Source organism: Mytilus edulis, chromosome 5 (genome assembly GCF_963676685.1).
Source record: "Mytilus edulis chromosome 5, xbMytEdul2.2, whole genome shotgun sequence".
Classification (NCBI taxonomy): Eukaryota; Metazoa; Mollusca; class Bivalvia; order Mytilida; family Mytilidae; genus Mytilus; species Mytilus edulis.
The window spans coordinates 94,899,851-94,920,503 of record NC_092348.1 but is presented as its reverse complement, the minus strand read 5'-3'; the positions used below and the strand labels follow the sequence as shown (position 1 = coordinate 94,920,503).

The 20,653-nt window shown below is 32.8% G+C and overlaps 1 protein-coding gene across 1 annotated transcript in view; it reads left to right on the top strand.

The window, feature by feature from the left end:
• The window catches only part of LOC139524851 (uncharacterized), a 33,860-nt gene that overhangs the window by 1,176 nt on the left and 12,031 nt on the right, over positions 1 to 20,653 (top strand). Inside the window, exons 2-12 of the mRNA XM_071319960.1 lie at positions 780 to 838; positions 1,481 to 1,531; positions 2,151 to 2,373; positions 3,693 to 3,868; positions 8,912 to 9,099; positions 9,429 to 9,597; positions 9,966 to 9,995; positions 10,939 to 11,085; positions 12,483 to 12,701; positions 13,433 to 13,555; positions 14,777 to 14,968. Of these exons, the coding sequence (XP_071176061.1) occupies positions 817 to 838; positions 1,481 to 1,531; positions 2,151 to 2,373; positions 3,693 to 3,868; positions 8,912 to 9,099; positions 9,429 to 9,597; positions 9,966 to 9,995; positions 10,939 to 11,085; positions 12,483 to 12,701; positions 13,433 to 13,555; positions 14,777 to 14,968 (1,540 nt within the window). The 5' untranslated portion in view covers positions 780 to 816. The remainder of the gene's footprint in view (positions 1 to 779; positions 839 to 1,480; positions 1,532 to 2,150; positions 2,374 to 3,692; positions 3,869 to 8,911; positions 9,100 to 9,428; positions 9,598 to 9,965; positions 9,996 to 10,938; positions 11,086 to 12,482; positions 12,702 to 13,432; positions 13,556 to 14,776; positions 14,969 to 20,653) is intronic.

The following is a 20,653-nucleotide window of genomic DNA, read 5'->3' as shown; positions in this document are numbered from 1 at the left end:
TGCTTAAATTGATAATATGGACACATTTGTCTCTCCCTCAGGATGGTCAATGATTAAAACTAAATTAAATTATTTTTCAACACATACATGACAATATAATTAAACATGACATATTATAAACATTTTATTCCTAAATATTTCCTGTATACAATTACCTTAGTCATCCAGGTAATAGACTAAGGCTAACACTTCTATATCATCGATATTTATGCATATATAAATAAAATGGATATTCTTCAATATACAATGCACTAAACCATGAAAAAGTATGACTTTATTTAAAGTAAATAATTTTATATTTATAATAAATTTTCAGTATCAAGTTTCATTATCAAATTTGCTACATGATATTAATTTCTATTGTTTGTTTTTCATTAAGATATGTATATGAATAATTAAAATGCAAAAAAAAGAAAAGGTACAAATGAAGTTTATAGAAAACTAAATGTGAGATTTTATGTAAAATCTCCTGATAATTTATAAAATGTAATACATATCTGCTTAATTTGTCCCATTTCCCACTTTTATGATACTACATTTAGTAAAATTTTCCTTGTTAAAACCTGAACTCCTTACTAAATCTCAAAATGCTAATTCCATTTTTTTTTATGTCAGACAAGGCCTATATGCATAATCAGCATTTACCATAAAATTGAGAATGGAAATGGGGAATGTGCCAAAGAGACAGCAACCCGACCATAGAGCAGACAACAGCATGTTTACCACAATTAATAGAACTTTGTATATATTCATATAAATTGCAGCTTCTTTACTTACAGATATGGAAAACAGGTTTAGTAAAATCCCCCTGACAGCATGAAGACATTTAATTTCACCTGTAAGTACAAACTTTCACTTTATGGTTACATTACAATATTTAACATAAATATGACATTCTTCCTAAAATGGGAACAGTAAGAAACCATGAATGAAATACATGTACACAATTTAAAATATTTTTATGTAAGCAATTAAAGCTTAATTCCCTCATATTTTTTTGTTCAAACTAAAATATTTTTCTCATTAAACCATAAACCTTTCTGACAGCATATTTCGTTACAAAATATTTATTCAAGCATCTCAAAGTGGCTTGAAAGTTGTGGCCAGTGACTTGTTTAAAGACTTGTTTAAAGACTTGAAAAGAGTTGATGGAAAGATGATGCTTCAGTGACTTACAAAAAACTTTGTAGAATATGACTGAGACAGACAAACATCAATCAAATATCTTTACTTAAAAATATGAGCATAAAATCATATGAAAAACAATGTGAAATTGGTTCCATGATAAATAACCATGCATCTGTCTCTCAGAAGAAAATCTTTTTTTTTTAGTCTCATTTTGGAGGTTTGAAAAGTTGACACATATGATACTTACATTAGTAAAAATGTTAGGACAAATTTTCAGGTTTTGTATAAGAGAAAAGATTGTATAACCTATGTACATGAATAAATATATAATTTTCCTTACTTGCATCTTCAGGTTACTTGGTTTATACAACTGCTGTAATATCTGTTGTGACATCACAGTATGGTAAGTATGGAGAATAGATTTGTAAGACTACAAAGATAACTAAAGACAAGCCCAGACATGTTTCTGTACTTGTGACTGATACAAAAATGCCATGTACATGTAGTGCGATTAAAAGGGTACCACCCAACACAGTGTTCTCCCCAGATATTTCGTTTAGGATCCTGGTAGAAAGGGGATATTGAAATACCATCTTAATTCTTAGAATTAAAGCATCACATCAATAACATGATCTTTAAGAAAACCACTTCAGATAGCATCACATTACCATGATGCTAAAAGGCCCTGAAAAGAACACTGCCAACACATTGACTAAATAGAATTAACTTTTTTGATTTTCATAGAATTGAAAAAAATTATTAACTTTGACCTGGTGACCAAAATGTAAAATTTAAAGAAATTTAAACCATTCAATTTAATGGAATAATTCACTGGATATATAGCAATTTGAAAAACACTTATTTTAATCAATGAGAAGCTGGACTTCTCTTTACAAATACATGTGATTAAAACATTCAGCTGATTTTAAAAGCACTCAGCCATCTTTCTCTTGTATCATTCATATACTGATATAACAAAAAGCTGACATCTAGCCTTACATTTTGAACTTTTTTCTTTACAGATTATGGTGAGGTAGATGTTTCAGCAGTTAATAGACTTTCTTTACGTAGTGAAGGAGACACAGGAACAGTAGTATTCAAGGGAGAAGTAACAGATAAAACCAGTCCATCTGTCTTACGTATTCAGTCAAAACCAAATTGCTACATGTCTATCAAACCTAAAACAACATTTAAATTTAACAACAATTGTTTTTGGACTCATCCACCTCAAGCATGCATGAATGGGTAAGTTATTGTTTTGAGTAATATGAACATAAATACACTATACTGCTATAAGTCAATATTTAACATAACAAAAAGACAAACAATAGTCCACAAAATATTACATAGTAACATTTATTAACATAAAAATCACTAAAGACGAATTGTCTTTTTGAATGAATTATAGAAAAAAAAGGGTATGGGGTATAAATGTATCCAATGAAGGGTATGGGGTATAAATGTATCCAATATAAATGTATCCAATGATGACACAAAATAAATTCATAAAAAGCAAAAATAAAACACAAAAAAGCAAAGGAACAGTGATTTTATTGCTGTTCTTCATCTGACAGTCACGTGGGTCTCATTGGGGTCTTAAGTATGACGCGGGATGTTGATTTTTGTAAGCGTGACACGTGAAAGTCAAGTTATTGTTTCGTGAAACGGGAAATGAGGTCTAGCGGGACCCGGGAAATGACCAAAAAAAATGAGAATTGCTTACGTACATAGTGTAAGCGGGATATAGGAATCTGACAAAACAGTAAGCAGGATATAGGAATCTGACAAAACAGTAAGCGGGATCCGGGATCGGAACCCCCCAATGTGACCCTCAGTCACAGTGAGACCTTCAACACAGAGCAAAATCTCTGACATCTCTGAAAGTTGAGATGTCCCTAGCATTAACTGTCATAACTTAGCCTGAGATGTCCCTAGCATTAACTGTCATAACTTAGCCTGAGATGTCCCTAGCATTAACTGTCATAATTTAGCCTGAGATGTCCCTAGCATTAACTGTCATAATTTAGCCTGAGATGTCCCTAGCATTAACTGTCATAACTTAGCCTGAGATGTCCCTAGCATTAACTGTCATAACTTAGCCTGAGATGTCCCTAGCATTAACTGTCATAACTTAGCCTGAGATGTCCCTAGCATTAACTGTCATAACTTAGCCTGAGATGTCCCTAGCATTAACTGTCATAACTTAGCCTGAGATGTCCCTAGCATTAACTGTCATAACTTAGCCTGAGATGTCCCTAGCATTAACTGTCATAACTTAGCCTGAGATGTCCCTAGCATTAACTGTCATAATTTAGCCTGAGATGTCCCTGGCATTAACTGTCATAATTTAGCCAGACAATCAATATAGAAGTGTGCAAAAACAATAAACATTAAAACAATTACTGGACACATCAAGATATATCTTACACTTTTTTTAAATTCATGCTTGATTTTAAAAGTATATTATTATGATAAGTGACAACATTTCACATGGATAAGAAGTAAAGTTGCAATTAATCAATATTAAGACCCAGAGGTTTCATATGATATATATATTTTTTCAGATGTTTTTATGCCTACGTCTTTGATGGCTATTACTACAATGATCACAATGCGACAATGAAACATATCTGGGACAGTAACTGGAAAGACTACAATACCACGTCCAGTGTATTATATGTAGCTGTTTGTCACACAGGAATTACAAATCACGACATGCAACTTACTTTTACAGCTGTTGGTAAGTTCACAATACCATGTCCAGTTCCAAGGTTCATCACTACTTTTGAGATACACAAAACATAGTGCATTAACCATAAAATTCTATAGATCCTATCCATGAACATTTCTAGAAATTTATCAATGAAATTAACACTCAAATATTCAAGTTACAAAATGTTTTGTCAAGAAAATTACATTAGACTAATATCTGTTCTAAAAGTATTAATGATGTCATTGTTAAAATCATCTTTAAAAATGGGAGTTATCTTCCTTTTTATGCCCCACCTACGATAGTAGAGGGCATTATGTTTTCTGGTCTGTGCCTCCGTTCGTTCGTTCGTTCGTTTGTCCGTCTGTGCGTCCGTTCGCTTCAGGTTAAAGTTTTTGGTCAAGGTAGTTTTTGAAGAAGTTGAAGTCCAATCAACTTGAAACTTAGTACACATGTTTCCCATGATATGATCTTTCTAATTTTAATGCCAAATTATAGTTTTGACCCCAATTTCATGGTCCACTGAACATAGAAAATGATAATACGTCTGTCCCACTTCAGGTTAAAGTTTTTGGTCAAGGTAGTTTTTGATGAAGTTGAAGTCCAATCAACTTGAAACTTAGTATACATGTTCACTATGATATGATCTTTCTAATTTTAATTCCAAATTATAGTGTTGACCCCAATTTCACGGTCCACTGAACACAGAAAATGATAGTGCAAGTGGGGCATCCGTGTACTATGGACACATTCTTGTTTCAGAATCAACTACAACCAATATGTTAACAATATGCAATATTTATTTTGACTTGCCACTGATAAATTAAAGCAGCCTTTACCATTCAGTGCTAACAAGCACTTTGATTTTAGTTTTATTAACCAGATTTTTGTGACAAAAATGTCGGTTATTGATTTGGGGATGTATGGTGGGCAGTCGGGCGGGCGGCAACCAAATGTTGTCCCTGCATTTACTCATGAACCGTTCAACCAAAGCTTTTAAAATTTTAATATGTTGTTACTGACAACAAAATGAAGGTCAAGTTCAATAATGACGATTTTGACTTTTACCGTTCAGGAGTTATGGTTCTTGAAAGATTGAAAAATGGCATTTCCAGTCGTGTCCGTTCATTTACGCATGAACTGTTCAACCAAAGCTTCCCAAATTTTAATATGTTGTTACTGATGACAAAATGGAGGTCAAGTTCAATAATGACGATTTTGACTTTTACCGTTCAGGAGTTATGGTTCTTGAAAGATTGAAAAATGGCTTTTCCAGACGTGTCCATGCATTTACTCATGAACTGTTCAACCAAAGCTTTTCAAATTTTATTAGGTTGTTACTGATGTCAAAATTGAGGTCAAGTTCAATAATGTTGATTTTGACTTTTACCGTTCATCAGTTAGGTGGTTCTTGAAAGATCGAAAAATGGCGTTTCCATTCATGTTGTTGCATTTACTCATGAACCATTCAACCTAAGCTTTTCAAATTTTAATATGTTGATACTGATGATAAAATGGATGTCAAATTTGATATTGACGATTTTCACTTTTACCGTTCATCAGTTATTGTTCTTGTGATATTGGCAGGACACAAATAAATGTTAATAAATCCGGTTTGCTGTCATTGTGACAGCCTCTTGTTGGTTATAAAACAAGCAATGCAAAATTGAAAACAACAATTTAAAAAGTATAGTATCGACCTACTTATAATTGCAATCGATTTGTTTTACTGACTTACCTGAATACAAGAATATAAATGACCAAGAATATATCCAACTTGGATCTTCTTTTATTCGAATAATAGAACCGAGTAAGAAAAGCATGAATATAATAAATAGCCCCAATATAGTTGAAAGGTGTTTAATTTGAAAAATAGTAGTCACGAAAAACAAGTTGACTAACAATGTTTAGTTACTTCATTAATGTTTTAAAAAAAGTGTAGCTTTACATTATTCTCTCTTCTCATAGATTATATTGATGTCCAATGTCTTGGCGGTATTGACTTTTGTGTGTGCTAGCAATGTCCCTTTGTGAGCAAAGCAGAACATATTAGAATTAAAAAAAATTAGGATATAATTGTCTTCATTTTTATGCAGTTAAGCTGCATTATGCGAGCACCCTAGATTTGAGTTCTACCCAATAAATCATGAGATACTTGCCATTGTTATTATCTAGCTCGCTACTATGTTATATATAACTAATTGAACACTTTTTTTATACTTTTTATTCTGGATTACAAAAAAAATGACCAGAAAAACCTTAAATGATCGTCGATTTATCCAAAAGTTTTAAAGTTACACATAGGAAGTAGTGCTTATTAAGAATCCTTGTGTAGTTCATTATGACTTGTGCTTTTAGCTAAGATGTCAAAGAACAATTGTATGAAATATTTAATCGCCGAAAATCTCTTAAGACAAGCAGTTTAGATTTCCCAAATGACAAAAGTCGTAGGAATATGGTTTGTCATCAATACGTAGTACAACTACGTCAGTAGTCTATTATATAATAAGTTCAACTGTTCATGCTGTTGGCGGCAATTTCAAATTAGAAAAAGAAATTTTCGTAGCTTTTCAATTTGGAGGCAGGTGTGCAAATTAGCGGTGGTCCGAGGTCCGCGACCTTCCACTTTTGCAAGCGGAATTTCGACTAGGATAGTTGGTTTCTAGCTACGCCCGACGTAGTCACCTTACATTTGAAAGAAAATAAGAAATTACTTTGCAAACCTTTTCACCATCAAAGTCTCCAATTAAACGAGCTAAAAACCTATTTTTATCATTATTATTCATGACGGCGATGTTCATTTTGTTCAACCGCTAGCTTTATATAGAAAATCGCCGACAAATATTGTGTAAATTCGAGTAAAATCGTATATGATTGACAAAAACAACATTGTAAACACATAACAATGGCGGCCGTGAAGACAAAATTTTACTAAATCGGTTCCGATTCCGGAAGCGGATAAGGGTAATTCCGGGTTTGGCGATCATTTACAAAATAAATCCAAGCAGGTGAAAAAATACATCTATGCATGGTAAATGAATATAAACACTAGTATTGTAAACCAAAAGAAAGAAAAAGCAGAAAAATATTTTATTCAGAAACTCAAAATTACTTTTTGACAAATTTTAATTTAAAAATCCAATACAACGTGACAGCTGGGAACAGTATATATCTAACAATATACATGTTCATGGTCACAGTCTAAATTTTCTTTATAAATGATAAATGATGATAATGCATGTGAGATGCTTTTAAAGTGTAAACATATTACTGCAATTTCGAGGGGTTATTTGTTTTTTCTCAGGTCAATTTTGAAGGGTCAATTAAAGTAGCTGAAAGTTTCATTCTTTATTTTCACAAATAATGCAACTATATTATATATACCTTAATGTAAGTACATCATATGATATCTAGGTGGCATTCTTTGGGACACTCTACCCCCTCCTGTTTGATAACTTGGAAACGGTCGAGCTCCCCAACCCTAAACCATATGAGGGGCAGATCCAGGATTTTTAATAGGTTAAGAAGGGCGCAAACTTAAATTTTCGCCGAGCAGAGCGAGGCTAAAAAAAAGAGGTAAAATTATCGGAATATTCTTTATTAAGCTGAGAACAACCCATGCTTTGCAAATTTAAGCGGGGTGCAAGCCCGCAACCCTCCCCCGTCTGAATCCGCCCCTGCATATATTCAAGTATAGGACAATATAATAAATAAAAAATGAAATATAGGGGGAGTCCCTGGAGTTACCCCACCCCTCCTATTTGAGAACTTGGAAACGGTCGAGATCCACACCCCTTAACCATATATATTCATGTTTGTGACAATATGAAAAATCATATGAAATCTAGGAAGAGTCGCTAGGGGTCACCCCACCCCTCCTGTTTTAGAATTTAAAAATGGTCGAGATCCCCATCCCTAAACCATATATATTCATGTATGGGACAATATAACAAATCAGATGAAAGATAGGGGAGTCCCTGAGGTCACTGTTCACCCTCCTGTTGAGAACTTGGAAATGGTCAAGATCCTTACCCCTAAACCATATATACTCATGTATGGGACAATACAACAAATCAAATGAAATATAAGGGAAATCCTTGTGGTCATCCCAACCCTCCTGTTTGAGAACTTGGAAACGGTCGAGATCCCCACACCAAAACAACATATATTCATGTATGGATCAATATAACTAATTAAATGAAATATAGGGGCAGTCCCTTGTGTCACCCTACCCTTCCTGTTTGAGAACTTGGAAACCAATGAGATCCCCATCTCTAAACCATATATATTCATGTATGGGACAATATAACAAATAAAATGAAATGATGGGGAAGTCCCTAGGGTCACCCTACCCCCAGTGGCGGATCCAGAAATTTTCATAAGTGGGGCCCACTGACTGACCTAAGAGGGGCCCGCTCCAGTCACGCTTCAGTGATTCCCTATATAAGCAACCAAATTTTTTCCCAAAAAGGGGGTTCAGGCCCCCTGCCCTCCAAATCCTCTGCCTACCCCTACCTGTTTGAGAACTTGAAAACCGTTGAGATCCCCACCCCTAAATTATATATATTCATATGTATGGATTAAAATAACAAATCATTTACATTTACTATGGGCAAGTCAGTCAGACCTCACCTTTGATCCCTGTTGTAGTGAACATTTGTCTGAATCGTGTCTCATAACTTTTGTACTATGGAACACAAACTCAGTTTTCTTTCCAGGGAAACCAGTCCATTCATACTATTACATGTTCATACTAAGTCAAATTGAACTTCTAGCAGTCAAATTAAACCAAGGTTAACTACCAAGTAGAATAAAATGCAATCATTGGGAACTTGTACCACTGCAGACTCACCATAAAAAATATACATTGATATATGCATTGCTTTTGAAACCTTGATAACATATAAACTATTTGCCTTAATAAATAAATCATTAGATAAACATGAATGTACTATATATGAATGTTTAATGTTGAGGCAACATTGCCACAGTTTTCATAATTACGGTTGCCTTGGTTTTTGGTTAACTGCCTTCAGCGCTTACAGCGCTTTGATTATAACTGGTCTTTTGTAGAGCGACGTTTTGTTTATGAAGGAGATTCAGTTCTCCACCGAACAGGAGAAGTAATGTCTTCATTATTCCCTAATCCCTACATACAGAATGGCGAGCAGACAACATATGTGTTTAGAAGCAGAAACCCCACAGATAAAGTAGTTATAGAATTTGATGATTTTGACATTGCTCCTGGAGGTGCTCTATATGTAAGCATATCATTTATACATCAAATATAAATATATCTAATTTTTGTTATTATTTCCATTTTTTAGTAGGTGAGATATTAATGTGTTTAACTTTTGTTTTATTTAGTCTAATTATTTATCTAAGCACTTGATCTATTAGACTCTCAAGAAACTCAAGACAACACATGGATTAAGTTTTTTTTTCTTTTTTTCTCTTATCATTTTGAAAAACAAAATGAGCCCTTCATGAGAAATAAATAAAGACATAGGGCCTAAGTAAATACATACATTATTATCCTGTTATTTTCAGATGACTTAGTTCATATCAATGATTTTTTTTGATTTTTCAGTTTAATCCAAGTTCAGATTATCGATTTCCGATCATTATACATGATACTACTCCTCGACCTGTTGTCCAATCAGATAACAATGAATTACAGTTAATATTTGACACTGGCTGGCCTGGATCATCTTACAGGAATAATTTGGGTTTCAAAGCTTCCTATAGATTCATAACAGGTGAACAATTTGTTACCTTTAAGATTAGATACAGTTGAATAATGTGTTCGAGTAAGATGTCTTCCTGAAGAAATTTACCTTGTGATCTAGCAATTAAAAAAAATCTAATTTTGTGGATTTGTCTTTATCAAAGCAATGTTCATATCTATATCCCATTAATATCTTCTTCGTCCAAAAAATGTATTAACATCATTCTATCTGAAATGATATACTTATGGTATATCAAAGTCTCAAAACCTTCTAATGCAGTCCAATTGTATATTGAAATACACTTGTTGTTCTAGAAACTAAGACCTGCCATGGTTTGAAAGAAGAATGTCTTTTCAAATTTCTTCAAAAAAAATAATGGCATTTTGTTTTAATTTCAGCTCATGAATTCTACCAAAAACCAAATACTAGTAAGTACTAATTATACTTTAAAGATTATTGGCTTTAAGTCAAAAATTTAAACAAGTAAGTTGGAGAAACTCTATTATCCATACACATTACAGGTAGCCTAATAACCTGAGATAACAGATACCATATGTTAGGCTTTTTGTAAACAATTGTTTTGATTGGAGAAATAAGACATTTATTAGCATCTTGTATAAAATTGAGAATGGAAATGGGAAATATGTCAAAGAGACAACAAACCAACCAAAGAGCTTAAAAAAATCTTCATGGTGTTAATAATAAAACCTGAATTTTGTCACGGAGAGTTATAACACTCAGTTGGGTTGAGTTCAATTTCGTAGCAGCTATGTAGTGCTACGTAGATTTTGACTATTGAACGTGTAGCTATAGACTAGTTGCTGCATAGATATTGATAGCATCCACGAAGCCGCTACTATATTGAACTCAACTCAGCTCCTTTCAAGATCTCCTCTTTCTATATTATTCTATACCAATATCATAGTTCCAAATAACTTCAAATAAATTTTTCAATCATGGTTCATTGGCTTTTGAAGATCTGCATAGTTTATATATTTTAAGTATTGCCATTGTAATACCAACATCTGCATTTTACTATCAAAATTACGTACACTCAGTTGATATATATCTTTGTGTCAGTAGTTGATTTATATTAGGGGGCATAAAAGGGGGAGGGGAGTATATGCATGGAAGAACAAGAAATAAAATTACAATTTCACGATGAAAGAACAATTTAAAATTTCCGGCACATTGATTGTTTTATCGATTTCACAAAACACGGTGAATAGCGATCATTTTCACATCTACATGTGAAACAAAAATTGCGAAACACGTTGCACAAAAATAACCTTTTACCACACTCTTATATGAATTGCATGGTGTGTTCATTAATCATATTTAAAAAAAAGTATTATATATTTGATATTTCAGATTGTGGAAAGTACTACATGACCTTGGATGGTGGCCATATTGAATTTAAACCCCAGTTTTCTAGTGATCAATATGACTGTGTATGGGTTGTGAAGACACAACCTGGATACAAAGGAACATATATGAAGCTCAACAGGTTCTCTTCAGGTAAACAAAAAACCTAACTGAATTAAGTTGGTACGAAAAACCTTAATTAAAATTAATTTGGCTTGCTTAATTTTCATAAAACTTCAACAAAATATATACTTTGACCCTTTCACAAAAATGTAAAAATTTCTAACAACTTCAACCACACACTTCATCAGAAAAAGTTAAGTGGATTTATAGCAGTTTGATCATTTAGAAGCTATTTATTTCCACATCAATAACAATAGAACTTGATTTAAAAGTTCAGCTGGTTTTTACAGAGTTAACTCCCTGTAGTGTTATGTACCAGCTTGAAATGCATGTAAATAGGAAAGTAAAGTTGGTATTATAGCTAGCACACATAAACCATTTAGGAGTTAGCTCACCCTCTCACCTGCATTAATTGCATAAGAAAATAAATGCCGTTCTAGAATATTTCTGGAAACCAAGAAGTGCGACCATGAGTGATAGTTTTGTTTTGCCAGAAAAAAGATACAATTACTTTTTATCTCTTGGGGACTGTATATTAACTTTTAACTAAATTGGCCACCTTTATCCACATTTTGGGTATTTTGTTTTAAAAATGTGTCTAACGACACAGCCTTTGAAATAACAAGGCAGATTTAAAAATAGAACACAGGGGTAAAATGCATATTTTGTCTATAAATTTGAAAAGACATTGACATGCCACCCTACACAGCCAATTTTGCTTAGGTACTATGTCTGTACCAAAAATCTGTAGTACTGGAAATCTACTTTTCATATTCAGTACTATTTTGTTACTCTAAAATTATTGTAATATTTAGGTACCTGTATTTTACAGTACATGTACTTGATTTGTACTTGAAAATTTAAGTACTACATATTTTTGGTTACAATGTTACATTTTAAGCATTTTGATACAATATCTAATAGATTCTATTTCAAATCTCTTAGAATTATAATTTTCAAAGATGGAATATTGTGATCGCTTTTGGTATTATTTCTGTACCAAAATTTTAAGTACAAATCAAGTACTGTAAAATACAGGTACGTTAATAGTACAATAATTTTAAAGTAAAGAGATAGTACTTAAAATCAAAAGTAAATTTTCAGTACTACAGATTTTTAGTACAAAAATAGTACCTATGCAAAATTGGCTGTGTACACTGACACATTATTCTGAAGCAAGACAGACTAGTCTTTGCTCTTTAAATGTAATTGCTGCTTGCATAGGGGAGAAGTAGCACATACTAATTATCAAGTCCTCAGTTTGACCCTGCTGCATATTGAACCCACTATTTCCTTCCCTCCAGGTGAGTATGCTAACATGCGGCAACCCAGGTGGTTTTATTCTGAACAAGTATCATTATATAAATAAATAGATTTTTATTAAGCAACTAGTATTATTTAATTTTTCAAGAATTTTTTTTCTTCAGTTTATTCAGGTGATAACAACTCTGGTGATGTTAAGGTAGAAATTCACAAAGGGTTGACATCCAATGGGCTGATTGTTGGCACATTATTTCCCAAGTTTGGTGGCAGCTATCGAGACTTTGAAGATGAGGAAGGATTTTACATACGACTACGTGGAATCTACAGAAACTCAATTACGTTCAAGTTGGCATTCGCTTCATATAAAAATTATTATGCATCAGGTAAAATAAAATACATAAAGTCAAAGCTAGAAATCATTGTATTTAATCATGGTGTTTTAACGTTAAGGCTTGTTACTGTCTCTATCTTCCTGTTTGGCTGTTTAGTTTCTCATTTGATTACTGATTGACTTTGAAGATGACTCCCTGATAATTGTTATGACAGTCATGACAAACACAAATGCTTTCATAATGATTTTAACTTAATATGGTCCACCAATACATGAAATTCAGAATGTTTTTCCGCAGGACTACATAGCTATTGTAAATTACATAATGTTCTGTGAAGTTAGGGTTGCTGTCTTATTGACGTATACCCCACATCTTTTGTTTTTGTATGGGCAGCCTTAAACAATTTTATGACATAAGTAGCCCTCCTGTTATCAACCTTAAATATTTCAACTTTAGTTTAAGTGCAATGTTGATATATTTGTTATAATCGTAGGAGCTTTCAAGAGTTGGCCAACACATATTACATAAATGTAACAGATTTCAAACTATAATTAGCTATAGCATAGATTATACATGATACAAACACTCAAGTATTGTCTACAATTTAATACTGCATGCACAGATGCTTTTGATGATTGTTCAAGACATTAATTGTTTTGTCTACCAACTTCACCATAATTTCTTATGGTAAAATGGCAAACATGCATTTTATTTTGCTGAATAAATGAAAATGATCATTAACAAGGTTTTGATATAAAAAAGTAATAAATTCTTATTTGCAGGTTGTAATTCCAATACCCATTTTAAATGTTCCAATGGTTACTGTATCCCTGGCCAGCTTGCGTGTGAAGCTAATAATATGGAACATTGTAAAGATGGGAGTGATGAAAGTATTGGTTGTTCAGGTATGTAACCATGCCTACCATAAATCATGTGACTATGTGATCAAACTACACATCAGGAGTGTAATACTCTATTTTTTTACATGATTAGGGACCATCGTTCGATTTTCAGGGACAAGTTTAATATTGCACTGTATAAGTATTGTACAAATTGATGAAAATATTGGTACCAGCGTTTTCCCACATGAACTAAAGGTCATGAAATGACAGTGAAAATTGTTTACAAATAGAGCTAATCACTTTTGCTTTAAAAAATTTAGAAATTATTGATATAATAAAATAGGCTATCAAATTCAAAATCACATCAGTTTTACAGACAGGAAAAACTAGAATATTTAATATTGGCGATATCAAAAGTTTATATATTTAGGAATTTTAGTGTTTTTGTTTATCTTTCCTTTGACAACAACTCTGACATACTAAAAGTTTATATATTTAGGAATTTTAGTGTTTTTGTTTATCTTTCCTTTGACAACAACTCTGACATACTAAAAGTTTATATATTTAGGAATTTTAGTGTTTTTGTTTATCTTTCCTTTGACAACAACTCTGACATACTAAAAGTTTATATATTTAGGAATTTTAGTGTTTTTGTTTATCTTTCCTTTGACAACAACTCTGACATACTAAAAGTTTATATATTTAGGAATTTTAGTGTTTTTGTTTATCTTTCCTTTGACAACAACTCTGACATACTAAAAGTTTATATATTTAGGAATTTTAGTGTTTTTGTTTATCTTTCCTTTGACAACAACTCTGACATACTAAAAGTTTATATATTTAGGAATTTTAGTGTTTTTGTTTATCTTTCCTTTGACAACAACTCTGACATACTAAAAGTTTATATATTTAGGAATTTTAGTGTTTTTGTTTATCTTTCCTTTGACAACAACTCTGACATACTAAAAGTTTATATATTTAGGAATTTTAGTGTTTTTGTTTATCTTTCCTTTGACAACAACTCTGACATACTAAAAGTTTATATATTTAGGAATTTTAGTGTTTTTGTTTATCTTTCCTTTGACAACAACTCTGACATACTAAAAGTTTAAATATTTAGGAATTTTAGTGTTTTTGTTTATCTTTCCTTTGACAACAACTCTGACATACTAAAAGTTTAAATATTTAGGAATTTTAGTGTTTTTGTTTATCATTCCTTTGACAACAACACACATAAATAGTCAGTGTCTTAAACTTATATTAAGTTTTACTCATATGTTTCAGGTTCCTATGACACTAAGTCAGACCACACACTAACAGTTAGTGTCATTATACCCATTGTTGTGTCTATATTCCTGCTGATAGTGTTATCTGTGCTATTTGTACTGGTGAGAAGATGTCGACAAGCCCAGCAGTTCACCAACATGATGAGAGAAAGTAATGACCCAGTCGTATGCACAACAGACAGACGGAGAAGTAAGTACCTTGATACTGCAACTGCTTAAGGTGATTTCAGCATGGAGAATGTTACAATAATTTCTCTAATTCTTTGGCAATTTAACCTTTTCTGAACCCATTGTTTAACATTTTTTTAACTAATAAGTGGTTGTCATTGTGTTTTACTTTCTGTTTGCCTAACACATATATCTTAATCTGTGAATACATAAAATATTTACCCCATTCTCAGGTTCTTGAAATTCCTATCTGAACTATATTTTGGTAATATGAATTGTGCAACACATTTTTTAAAAAGATTTGTTATTAGTCTGCTTTTTATATGCCAGATACTTGTTATTCTCCAGGATGGATCCAGCCATTTTTAGGCAGTTAAGTTGCCTTATGAGAGCACCCTAGATTTGTGTTCTACCCAATAAATGCTGAAATACGTGCCATTGTTATTATCTAGCTCGATATTATGTTATTTATAACTAACTGGACAGTTTTTTTTATACTTTTAATTCTGATTACAAAAAATATGACCAGAAAAACCTTAAATGTTTGTCGAATCACCAAAAAGTTTTGAAGTTGCACATAGGAAGAAGAGCTCATTAGGAATCCTTATGTAGTTTATTATCCCCTGAGCTTTTGGCTAAGATGTCAAAGAACAAATGTATGAATTATTTAATCGCCGAAAATCTCTAAAGACAAGTAGTTTAGATTTCCCAAATGCCAAAAGTCGTAGGAATATTGTTTGTTGTCAATACGTAGTCAACTACTTCAGTAGTCTATTAAAATAAGTTCAACTGTTCATGATGTTGGCGGCAATTTCAAATTTGAAGATGTAATTTTCGTATCTTTTCAATTTGGAGGCAGGGGTTTAAATTAGCGGTGGTCCGAGGTCCGCGACCTTCCACTTTTGCAGTCGGACTTTCAAATTGGTTACTTGCTACGCCCGACGGAATTTCCACTTAAAAAAAATATCTTTGCAAACCTTTTTACCAAAGTCTCTAAATAAACGATCTCAAAAACTTTCATCATTATTATTCATGACAGCAATGTTCATTTTGTTCAACCGCTAGCTTTATACAGAAAATCGCTGACAAATAATGTGTAAATTGGAGTAAAAATCGTATCTGACTGACAAAAACAACATTGAAAACAAAATGAATGCCGTGAGACAATTACAATATCAGATCCGATTCCGGAAGCGGATAAGGGTAATTCCAGATTTGGGCGATCAACTAAAAAAAAATCCAGACAGGTGACAAAATACATCTATGCATGGTAAATAAATATAAACTCTAGAATTGAAAACCAAATGATATATGTAAAAGAGAAAAAAGCAGAAAATATTTTGTACAGAAACTCAAAATTACTTTTTGACAAATTTTAATCATAATGTCAAAATCCAATACATTACAAATTAACAATATATGTTCCTGGTGACAGTATTAATTTTCTTTATCAATGATAAATGTTGATAATGCTTGTTAGATGCTTTTAAAGTGTAAACATATTACTGCAATTTCAATGGTTATTTTTTTCTCAATTTTGATGGGTCAGTTAAAATAGCTGGAAGTTTCTTACCGGCCAGTTTATTTTCACAAATAGTGCAGTGGAGTCCTTTTGGCCACTCTACCCCCTTCTGTTTGATGACTTTGAAACGGATGAGATCCCCACCCCTCAACTTTATACATTCATGTATGGGACTATATAACTAATCAAATGAAATATAGGGGAAGTCCCTAGGGTCACCCCACACCCTCCTGTTTCAGAACTTGGAAACAGTCGAGATCCCTCCCCTCAATCATATTTATTCATGTATGGGACAATATAACTAATCAAATGAAATACAGGGGGAGTCCCTGGGGGTCACCCCACCCCTCCTGTTTGAGAACTTGGAAACAATCGAGATCCCCTCCCCTAAACCATATTTATTCATGTATGGGACAATATAACTAATCAAATGAAATACGCCGAGTGAGGGGGAGTCCCTGGGGTCACCCCACCCCTCCTGTTTGAGAACTTGGAAACGGTCGAGATCCCCACCCCTAAACCATATATATTCATGTATGGGACAATATAACAAATCAAATGAATTATAGGTGGAGTCCCAAGGGTCACTGTACACCCTCCTGTTTAAGAACTTGGAAGTCGAGATCCTCACCCCTAAACCATATATATTCATGTATGGGACAATAGGCCACAGACCACAATTAATTCCTCTATTAGTTCTTTATAACTTTTTGCCACATTAAAAAAATTGCACGGAATCTTTTTGTCAAATTTTTTGTGTGTGTAATGTATAGTATTAGTCCAAAAATATATCCAAAATTCAGATAGATTGCATTCACACATCTTACAAATTTAGCCAATACACATCCATACCCCAATGGACAAGTCAAGAGATGTTCCGAAGACTGTAAATATCACCTTTTTGCACTTGGCCTTATCACTCTTTCCATATTAAAATCAGTTAAAATACATTGAACAAAAATTTATTTTACCTATCTTCTTTCATTTCCACCCCCTAAAAACTAAGAAATGAATGAAAAAGGCAAAGGAAAAAATACACTTTAATTATTATAGGGAACTATTTTCGTGAACAACGAAAAGTGGGGTCATTAATTGTGGTCTTGGGCCAATATAACAAATCATATGAAATATAGGTGGAGTTCGTGTAACGTGTTTGGCTTATGAACTATATGTTCGTATCCGTTTTCACAGAATCTGAGATACTCCAATATCAATCTTTTAATTAACTCAAAAACCTAACTACAACTTGGAGGCTTTACTTAAAACTACAAGACCAACTTTGAAACTTAATAAAGAAATAACACTATTTACACAAATAACTTTTTATCAAAAAGTAGTCTGAAAACTAGAACCTCAATTTATCCTTGATCCTTTCATTGACTCCGAGGTCCCAACTGATTTGAAAAACAATTATATTAAACTTAAGAACAAGCTTCAAAAATCCTAGGTTCCTGAAACACCTAGTTCTGAGACACCCAGTCTCTGAGACAACTAGTCCCTGAAGCACCTAGTTCCTGAGACAACTAGTTTTGAAGCACTTAGTCTCCGGAGCACATAAGTCACCAGATTATTACAAGCTATCTGTTCGAGGGACTGCGACCATTCCCGAGAGAAATTACAGTTTCGGAACAATGCGGTAGCTTGCAATAATTGTAATACTTAGTCTCCGAAGCACCAAAGTCACCAGACTTTTACAAACCACCTGTTCGAGGGACTGCGACCATTCCCCCCGGGAAATTACAGTATCGGAACAACCCGGTAGCTTGCAACAATCGTAAAGACTTCAAAAACCGCTTGCTTCAAAACCACAAGCTTTCAACTCAAACTAGGTTTACAAACTTTCCTTTTAAACTACTTTATTGGCTGGTATTCACTTTCCGATGTTCATCCGTCGTCGGCCAATTAATAAATGAGCGAACTCGCACTATAAATCAGTGTCTTTATATACTAAGAGCGCGGACCTCGAAGAGAGCACCCTAGCAACAATTAATGCGTCTCGTAACAACCGAGGATAAAAGGATGATTTTATATGTAGTTTTCGTTAACGTATTGTTCAAATGGGTATTAATCATGGATTACAATTCAACAATAAATTACAAATATTGTCTTATGCCTAAACTGCATTTTTGTCACATTCGTGGGGCCAATCTACCCCTTCCTGTTTGAGAATTTGAAAAGGGTCTAGATCCCCACCCTTAAACCATATGTATTCATGTATGGGACAATATAACAAATCAAATGAATTATAGGTGGAGTCCCTATGGTCACTGTACACCCTCCTGTTTGAGAACTTGGAAACAGTCGAGATCCTCACCCCTTAACCATATATACTCATGTATGGGACTATATAACAAATCAAATGAATTATAGGGGAGTCCCTGCGGTCACCCCACCCCTCCTGTTTGAGAAATTGGAAACAGTTGAGATCCCCACCTCTAAATTAAATGAAATATAGGGGGAATCCCTGTGGTCACCCCACCATTCTTGTTTGAGAACTTGGAAACAGTAGTTATCCCCACCTTTAATAAAACCATATAATTTAAAGAAAGGTTATGCGTGTGAGAAAAGAACTATCAGTCAAAGTGAAATTTGTTGATGATGTTAGACAAAGGAATATGGAACATAGACTAGAAAAAAGCCAACGTTATGACCAGGTTTGGTATTTCAATTGTGGTGTTTATGGCAGAACTCCTAGTGGTTTACAGTTGAAAATTGGAATGTATGATGACATTAACTTCAGAATAAGACAGGGATATTAAACTTGCTGTACATTTGTCTATATTGTAATGCTATACACATATCTTACATTCAAATATACTCAAGATTACAGAAAATCTTTTAGGTCATTTTCTCTTTATAGTTTGTAAAAAGAAAATCAGAATATGTATAAATGTAGTTTTTTTGCAAAAATTGTACTGCACTTCTTTTCAAGGTAGGTGTATGCCTGTCTTCTTTAATCTTTACTTATATTTTTATTTAAGTTTTTTTTTCTTCTCTGATATTTTGCTTTCAAACTACTGTTTTATGAATATGACTTATTTATTATGTCAAATCTTTGTTTGCCAGATGAATTTGTATTTGTCACACATGTGTACATACTGATGGGAAATTTTGCTTACTGTAATGATTTCACTTTAAGTTTTGACATTTAATTGTCAGGGTTTAGGAAATACTAACAAGAGAAAAGAAGTTTTTAATTTTTTGAAATCTAAAAATTATAATATTTATTGCATACAGGATAATCATTTTACCACAGACATCGAGAGAAGTATAGGATCGATGTGGGGATATGAATGCTACTTTTCATCTTACCTAACAAATTCAAGAGGAGTTGCAGTTTTATGAAATAATAATTTTGAATTTAAAGTATTAAAAGAAAAGGGAGATTTAAATGGTAATTACATAGCATTAAAGATATTGTGATTGGTGAACAAAAGATAACTCTTGTCTCAGTGTATGGTCCTAATACAGACAGTCCAAATTTTTATGACAAGATTATGAACACTGTTGAAGATTTTGGAAATGAAAGTTTTATACTTTGTGGTGATTTTAATTTAGTATTGTATCCAAATATTGATTGTTATAATTATTTACATGTAAATAATCCTAATGCTAGAGATAAAGTGTAAGAAATTATAAACCAACTTATAGATCACTTGTAGATCCTTTCAGAGAACTTTTTCCAGACTTAAGAAGATACACCTGGCGAAAAAAAACACCCTTTAAACAAGCTAGACTAGATTTTTTTTGTAATTCCGGATTCTCTGTTATCAAATTTATCAAATTGTAAAATAGAGTCTAGCTACCGTTCAGACCACTCCATTGTGGTTTTAGAACTAGAATTTAACCCTTTTATACGTGGTAAAGGACTGTGAAAGTTCAACAATTCTCTACTATATGACAAAGAATATATTGATAGTGTTAAAGAAAAGATTTTAGAAGTAAAAAAACAATATGGTGCATTGGTCTATAATTTTGAAAGTATACAGGAAATTTGTAATGATGATCTCCATTTAACTATTGATAATCAATTATTTCTTGAGATATTATTATTAGAAATTAGAGGTAAAACTATCTCGTATTGGAGTTACAAGGGAAAACAAAGGGATATAAAGGAAAAAAAACTTTTACAAGAAATAGAATTTTTAGAAGCTGCTTTGAATAAAAAATCATGGCAAATATTAG